The sequence below is a fragment of the Oenanthe melanoleuca genome, unplaced genomic scaffold, assembly GCF_029582105.1.
Source record: "Oenanthe melanoleuca isolate GR-GAL-2019-014 unplaced genomic scaffold, OMel1.0 S001, whole genome shotgun sequence".
In the NCBI taxonomy this organism is placed as follows: Eukaryota; Metazoa; Chordata; class Aves; order Passeriformes; family Muscicapidae; genus Oenanthe; species Oenanthe melanoleuca.
Window position 1 is genome coordinate 8,771,771 of NW_026612650.1, and position 7,852 is coordinate 8,779,622.

The following is a 7,852-nucleotide window of genomic DNA, read 5'->3' on the forward strand; positions in this document are numbered from 1 at the left end:
CTGCTCCTCGGGCGCTGCTGGCACACAGGCACAGCCGTGCTGCAGCAGCTGTCCCGCACACAGGGAGGGCACTGGAGCCTCCCCGAGGCCACCAAGGACAGGAGCAGGGAACACGTCCCCGATCTGGTGCACTACCCTGGAGTGTGGGGGACCCTCTGGTCTCTTAGATGGGTGGAGGAGTGGGACAAGATGAGACAGGGATCAAAGAGCCCCACACCAGGCAGCGTTTTCTCCTACCAGAGCTCCTCTGAGTTTAGTGAGCCAGTAAAGCCTGCGGAGCACATGAGACCCGGGAGTGAGTGAAGGGCTGGCTGGGAAGGGTCACATAAAGCCCATGTGGGCATTTCTCTGTCCGAGGGTCTCCTGGGCAGACAAAGGAGAAAAGAAGGATGTCCCATCTTGCGACATCTCCTTTCTTCCTTCAGTAGGAATCACCGCATACAAGAGTTTATTTGATCCCTGTGATGCCAGGGAGCACCAAGAACTTGAACCTTGCTGGAGTCCAGCCCTGCCTGCCTATCTTGGAGTAGAAGGAAAGCATGAAGAAACTGGGCAGCCTTTGAGCCAAAATGGCATTTTGCTGCTTCTGATTTCCTCCCAGCTTTTGCAGTGGGTTGACAGCTCCATCCCTGCAAGCCACTCCCTTTTGCAAGGCACAAGCAGACCTTGGTGGAAGCTCAGGGTCCTTGAAGGGGCTGCTGCAGGTGGCAACAGGAGCCGCTGCTGGATTTTTACTGGTGTAACCCCCACCATCCCAAATGACACCAAGTGGCTGAGGAAGGACAAAAAAAGGTATTTGTGAAAGAAGGGAGGCCAAAAGCTTGGAAAAGGATGAAAGAAATGCTCCGATGATGATGATGATAATGACAAGAAAAATATTTATTTTTGACAGCAAGTGAACACCCGCCGCCCTCCAGCCCTCCCAGACTGGCAGCCGAGCGGTGCCGTTTCCATGGCATGAGGTGCTGGTAGCCTGGGGAGAGAAACCAGAAAGCCACGGTCAGTCGCAGCAGGCTCCTGTCCCCCGTGTCCCACCACGGCCTGTGCGAGGGCCAGGCTGCTGGCTGTGCTCAGAGCCCAAACCTCCCAAGACATGCTCTCATTTTTAGAGGACAGCAGCATGGCAGGCCACGCTCCACCTCTTCTGCTTCAGCACGGCACAGCAACCTCCTCAGCAGCTGCAAGAGCGAGATTCTCGTGTGCCCGCTGCCCTCTGCCCTGAGCCTTTCTGCCACCTGTGCTGTGGAACCAGGTACCCACCTCTGGAGACCTGCTGCCAGGAGAGAAGCTGATCCCACACGAGGCCCTCGTCCTTCCTGAAGGGGATGTCCCCGCACACCGTGGCCCCCCGGGGTAGCGCCGGCACTGGACGGGCTCCACGGACGGTGCCGGCACTTCCCCACCCGGTCCAGGCACCGGGTGCAATCTTCCTGGAAAAAACAAAGAACAATTGCATGAAAGTCAGTTCCAAACAAGACCTGCAAACAAGAAAAAGCACCAAAGGTTATCACCGTTTCATGGGCCTGGGGAGGGTCTGACCAATCCAGTCGAGAATGAAACCTCTCCAGGGGTGGGAAAAACCCCACCTTTCCCACCCGTAAGCCCATCCCTTCCTCAAGGGCCTGCAAAGCAGAGCAGCTGGGCCACGGCTTCAGATCCCATCCCCCTCTGCCGCTCCCCATCCACATGGATGGATGCTTTGGTCAGGCTCGCTGCCCCCACCCCAGCCCGTGGCAGGCATGCTGGCAGAAGCTCTCAGTGAGGACAGGAGCCAGCTCCCCTTCCACAACACCCGTCCCATGTCCCGCCAAAAACCAGCCAGGCGGGCGGCAGAAAGATCAATATTCCCCATTGCCGCCGAGCGGGGAACCTGCGGCGCGTGGCCAGGCCGAGCCCTGCCGTGCCTGGAAGCACGAGCATCCCCCCGCCCCTGCACCAGCTGGGGACTCATCTTGATTTCGTCGGGGTGCAGAGCGTGTCCTCCAGGAAGGGGCCAAACCAAAGCCCATCGGCTTTGCCCCACCAGCGGCCAGCTCGAGGATGGTTCTCCGGCTCCACGTCGCGCTCCACAAGAACACGCCAGCTGTGCCTCGGCTTGCAGGGACACCACGATGCCATTGAGCTGCAGGGGGATGTTTCCCCTTTTCCACTCCAGAGCAACTTCACCACACTGTGCCAAGACTTCTCCAACAGGACGGGGAGCCCTGAGCCACTCCCTCCACAACTCGCGGGAACCCGCGGAAGCATCTCCTGGGCCGCGCTCTCTGCTCCGTGCCACGGCCGCAGGGAAACGCTCTGGGGATTTCTTTGAGCGCCACGAGACGCGAACAGCTGGTACTTGTTGGGCTCCTGGATCCTACTGTGCAGAGGGATGGATCTCTGCTGTCTCCTGGGCCAGGTGGGGCTTCTGCAGCCAAGAATGCTCTACAAGGTCTTCCAGGCATGGCCTGTCTGCAGGGTCCATGGATAAACACCACCTGGTGAGGTGCTGGCAATCTGCAGAGAGAAACCAGGAACCGCTGGTCAGCTCCTGGCCATGCTCTCCCAGATTCCACAGTGCCCATGCCACACTAGGAGTGCTTGGAGCTGCACCCAAAGCTTCCCATCCATCTTCCCTTTCGGAGGTGAGCAGCACAGAGGCACACGTGCCGCCTCCTCCAGCTAAGCACAGGAGATCCACCTCCTCCCAGGCTGCAAGAGCAGGACACTGATGTGCCAGCTGCCCACTCCCAAACATGTTCTTGCTTCCGTGCCTTGAAGGCACATCCCCACCTTGAGACACCCGGGGCGGGAAGAAGAGCTGACCCCAGGCAATGTCCCCTCTGGTTCTGAAAGGAAGGTGTCACGCACACCAGGAGATAGAGCAGGATGCCCAGGGACCAGATAGTGGCTGGCTGGCCGTGGAAGCAGCCAAAGAGGATCCACTCCTGGGTAGTACCCTTGCGTTCCTATGGGGCACAGATGCAGCTCATCAGGCCGATGCTGCTCCCTCCCAGCCAGCTCCACAACAGCCGGCCCCTGCCCCCGCCGAAAAGCAGCCTGGCTGCAGCTGGCTCAAGAAGGATTCCCCCTCCCTCTGTCTTCCCCTTGTGCCACCAAAGGAGAGAACCTCTGCTGCACGGCTGGGCCATGGCTTTGGGCTCACCTGCCATCCAGGTGTAGAAGGTGTCCTGGAGGATGGTGCCGCAGCCGAAGAAGATGAGCTTGGCCTCGCCGGTGGCCAGGTCGACGAGGATGTTCTCGGCCTTGATGTCGCAGTGCAGGACGCCGCGGCTGGTGCAGTGCCGCACGGCCTGCAGCACCTGGCGGAACAGCCCCCGCGCCACGGGCTCTGCCAGGGACCCGCCCGCCTCCAGCAAGTGCCACAGGTCCCGGCAGCGCTCCGGACGCTCCATGACCAGCGCGAAGCCGTCGGGCAGCTCGAACCAGTCCAGGAGCCGCACGACGCCGCCCAAGCCAGGGCACGACACCATCCACTTGAGCAACAGCTCCAGGGCACAAGGGCGCCGTCGTGCTGCGGGGGGACCGCGATGCCGTCAGCGGGGCCGATGCTGCGCCGCGCCTTCGGCACCCCCTGCCCGGCCCCGCCGCAGCTCGCCACTGCCCGGCCCGGGACGCTGCGTGGTCCCCGCTCCCTCCACGCTCCCTCCCCGCTCCCTCCACGCTCCCTCCACGCTCGCTCCCCTCGCAGCGTCCCGGCTGCCACCCACCCTGCCGGGCCTGGCCCTCGCCCCGCCCGGCACGCCCCGCCGGCTGCTCCCGCTGGCCCCGCTCACTCACCAGCCGCGCCCACTCCCAGATGCGATCCCGGGCCACTCGCCCGATGGCCACCTGCAAGCCAAGGCCAGCGCCGGGCTCAGCTCGCCGTCCGCAGTCCCGCTCCCCGCTCCAGCCGGCCCCGTCTCTTACCGGGGCGCCGTCGGCGAGCCGGGTCCCGGCGTAAACGCTGCCGCAGCCGCCGCTCCCCAGCAGCGGGCCCTCCCGCTAGAGCTGCTCCAGGGGAGGCTTCTCCGCCCGTGCGGACGGCACGGCGCCCTCGCCATTCTGCCCGGGGCACCCGCCCGCCCCGGGCGCTGCTGCTTCCCGAGCCGCCCCGGGCTCCGGCGGCTCGGGGCCGGCGGCCGAGCTGACGGGCGGCGGGGCTCGCACCGGGGAAGCCGCCGGCCGCGGGCCGGGAGCCGGGCGGCTGCGGGGCGGCTGCGGGCGGAGCCGCGGGAGGGGCCTCGTTCGGGGCCGGGGCCGGGCCAGGCCCGCGCCAGGCGGAGCCAAAACACGGTGCTGCTCCAGCACCGGCACCACCGGAGTGAGGAGCTCTGCCAGAGGCTCTTCAAAAGAGCTCCAAAATGGGCTGCCCCCATTCTGCCGACAGCAGTCTGCCCCAAACATGTGGACTGTGTGGCCATGATTTTAACAGAATGTGGAAAATGCATTGTTTGAATGTGTTTTTATGTTGTCTAACACCACCTGACTGGAGCAGTTTGGTAGGCAGGACGCCCTGTGGGCAGGGCCATGGCAGGGATGGGTGGCTGTCACTTGCACTGGCAGTGTCATTTTTCCAGGCAGGCTCCTAGTACAGCTGTGGGGAAAGGCACCAGCAGCTGAATCAGGCCCAGGGAGCAGCAGCAGCAGCACATTGAGGACACCCGCATCTGCAAAGAGCCCCTCACCCCCTTTGCTCCCCCATGGCAGCACAAGATGATTCCACTGCAGGTGAAGGGCTGCAGCAGACTGGAGACTCCTTCAGGCGGGACTTGCTGCAATCTCATTCCTGCAGCTGTGCTGCGAGGATGTTGGCTGCAGCAGGGGTGTCCATGCCCAGGAATGCTGCTCGGCTCAGGGAGGCAGAGTGTGCACAAAAGCTGCATTCAAAGCACTGATCGTGAGCCCCCGAGCCACTGGCAAGTGCAGCAGCTCTTCTTCATTCCGTGCCAGTGAGAGCCCAGCCTTGGAGCCTGTCCCTGGGAACACTCTGAGGATGGTTCTGAATTTTCAGGGAGAGTCAAAATGAGAATCGTTTTGAGGCTGGTGTTGCAGTGTTTGGTTTGTGTGTGTCTGCAGGAAAGAAAGCAGGAATAAACCCCTGCCACAATGAAGGAGAACCTTTGCATGGCCAATTTCCAACCTACAGATACACTGATCATATTGGCCCACTAAATACTGGGGCCATCGAATGAAGAGTGAAAAGCTTCTATGAAGAGATAGGAAAGATGAGACTTGAAGAAATAATTTTGCTGATGCAGGAAAAGGGATCAGACCCACTGGTGCCTTGGCTCATGCTCAGTTCTGCCAAATCAAGCATGATTAGTTTTAACCGCTCTGTTGCACAGTGTTTCAGAAGAACTTGCCTCTTGCCATTTACATTAAGAAACTTTTGAATTGTCAGAAGCGCCAAGATCAGAAATATTTTGAGGCAAATCCTGTTTATGTTGGGTTTCAGTGTCTGTGCAATAAAGAAAGCAGGGAATAAACCCCTGAAGCAATGAAGCAGAGCAAAGGTGGAACGTTTGGATGGTCAGTTCCCTAATGATATCGGGCAACTGAATTTGGGGTCATCTACTGGGGAGTGCAAAGCTTCTTTTACTTCCAACGCCTGGTTGAGTCACAGCACTTTATTTGTTGTGAAGAGAAATAAACAAAATCCCCAGCCAACAAGCTGCAACCCAGAACTGAGTGGGAATTACAGAAATGAAGGCCTTGAAAAGCAGCTTTGGAAAGCATCAGCTTCCTAGGCAGTGTCAAACCCTCAGGCCTGGCAGGGCCGGGCCCAGGGCTGGCTGCCCTTGGGAAGGGAAGGGAAAGGGATGGAGCTGGGGCGGGGGTTCTGTGGCCATGGAAACGAGAGAACCACGGGCGAGCGCGTCACAAAGGGGCAGCCCCGCGCTGGGGCTGGGAAGGTTGTGGGTGACACGGACACAGCGGCAGGAGACGCGTCTGGCTCTGCTGTCTGTGCCCACCGCTGGCGATCGGAGTCACCCCACCTTGTTCTAGGGCTGGGGACCAGCTCCTGTCGCTGTCTATCGCAGAGAGATCCCAAATTCAAACCCAGATACTTCTGTGAGACAGAAGCACGGGTTCAAACATGGATTCTACCAGAAAAGGAAAGGCCACAGAAGGAAAAGGTGAGGATAGAAAGGAGCTGAAAGGCCTGAGCCAAATGGAAAAAAATCCCACCAGTGTTCAGGGAAAATTGGTCCATGGTGGTCAGTGCTGTCCCTATTCAGAGTTGGTGGCTGACAGCTACAGGTGATCCTGCAAGGACGCCCATGGCATCACAACATTCTGTCATTAGTTTACTCTGTTTTCTCCTTTTTGACAGTAGCCAAATCACTCATACTGCCACCCGAGTCAGGGACTGTGGCCACAGATGACCACAAATTGGACATGGTCACAAGATGCAAGTCCTGTTTCTTTCTTGACCATCAATGTTGGGTCTCACTAGAGATAAATTTCCTGTTCTTCCTCTGCTTGGTGATTTGGTCCAACACTGAGGATGATATTATGGTGCTATAAAACCACCAGCAAGGCCTGCCTGCTTGCTGAGAGCTCTTTGAGATTTGCAGAAATAGCAGTCACAGCTGTGTGGGCCTTTACTGGGTATTCACAAAAGGCCAGCATCAAGAAGAAATCTTTCCTCCCCTCATTGAAGCTTTCCACCTTTCCCTTCAGACATGATAACTCAAGAGTGTTCAGAGGAGTTAAACACAGGCTAGATCCATGAAAAATAAAAACATAGAAATTTTCTCAAGAATCCAAAAGTCCCTCTAGAGTTTCAACCATTGGACATGCATATGGTATGATAAAGGAGGAAGGTCATCAAACTCACCTGTTTCTTGTGAGCAGGGCTCAGCCTCACACAGAGGTAAGGTGGGAGCTGGGCCGCTCTCTGGCAGGAGGAAGGGTCTTGTGCCAGCCTGGAGAGCCTGTGCCCATTGCCAGGGAACAGTTCTGCCCTGCAGGTGCCCCTGCCATGAGCTGTGCTGCTCCCAGTGCCCCGTGGAGCTGTAGGGCTGCTGAGCTGTGGGGCAGGGAGAGGAGCAGGAGGCTGCATGTGCAGCTGAGCCATTGCTGGAAAGCACAGGGCTCTGGGCTCCTGCTGTCCCAGGGCAGCCCAGAGGCCAGGCTGCTCCCCTGGGAGCTCTGTGCAAGTGGGTCAGGGTGTGGCCCTGGCCTGCCTCAAGGGGCTGCTGGCAGGAGCATGTTTCCCTGTGCAGCTGTTTAGAAGTTTCCGGAAATGTGAAGCTTTAGGAATATGAAGCTTTAGATGTTTTAGGTTGGCATTGCTGCCTCTGTTACATTTTGTGTCTTCACTATGCAGACCTGACTGGCTCCACTCTTGCCAAGAAGTTTTTCCTGGACGTCTTCCATGTTCTCTCAAACAGGACACCAGGGAACAGTGGCATCATTGTCATCATCATTGTCAGTATCATCGTTGTCATCATTGTCTTTATCATCAAAGACATCATCATCATCGACATCCATCAACGTCATCAACATCCATTTTAGGAAATTCAGTTTTCCCCAAACCGGGCCCCTGGAACTATATCCCTTAGAACAAAGACATTCCTAAGGACAGGGGCCCTCTTCCCTACCTCAGCTCCCGTTATCTTTTAGGATTTCTATTGGTTCTTAAAGTGTCACAATAATTGGTTCTTTTTGTACTTAGGATTTAGAGATAATTGGTTACTTTGAAATGTGTGAATTTTATTGGATGAAAAGTCAATCCTCCAGAAACCTATAAATACCCTTGTATTGTTTAATGTAATTAGACAGTTGCTTGCAAGTCCCTTCGAAGACAATAAACTGTCTCCGGAACTTTTGCAACACTGTCTCAAGCTTTTGTCCATCGCTAGCG

General features: G+C 57.6%; 1 protein-coding gene across 1 annotated transcript; it reads right to left on the minus strand.

The window, feature by feature from the left end:
- Positions 1-855: 855 nt before the first annotated feature.
- On the minus strand, positions 856-7,479 carry LOC130266035 (uncharacterized). Its single transcript, XM_056515362.1, has 8 exons — positions 7,383-7,479; positions 3,910-4,278; positions 3,781-3,831; positions 3,150-3,514; positions 2,847-2,948; positions 1,871-2,356; positions 1,261-1,430; positions 856-973 (listed from the first exon to the last, which is right to left on the minus strand). The coding sequence occupies exons 1-8, from the start codon at positions 7,477-7,479 to the stop codon at positions 880-882; spliced, it is 1,734 nt and encodes a 577-aa protein (XP_056371337.1). The 3' UTR covers positions 856-879.
- Between the last annotated feature and the right edge of the window lie 373 nt (positions 7,480-7,852).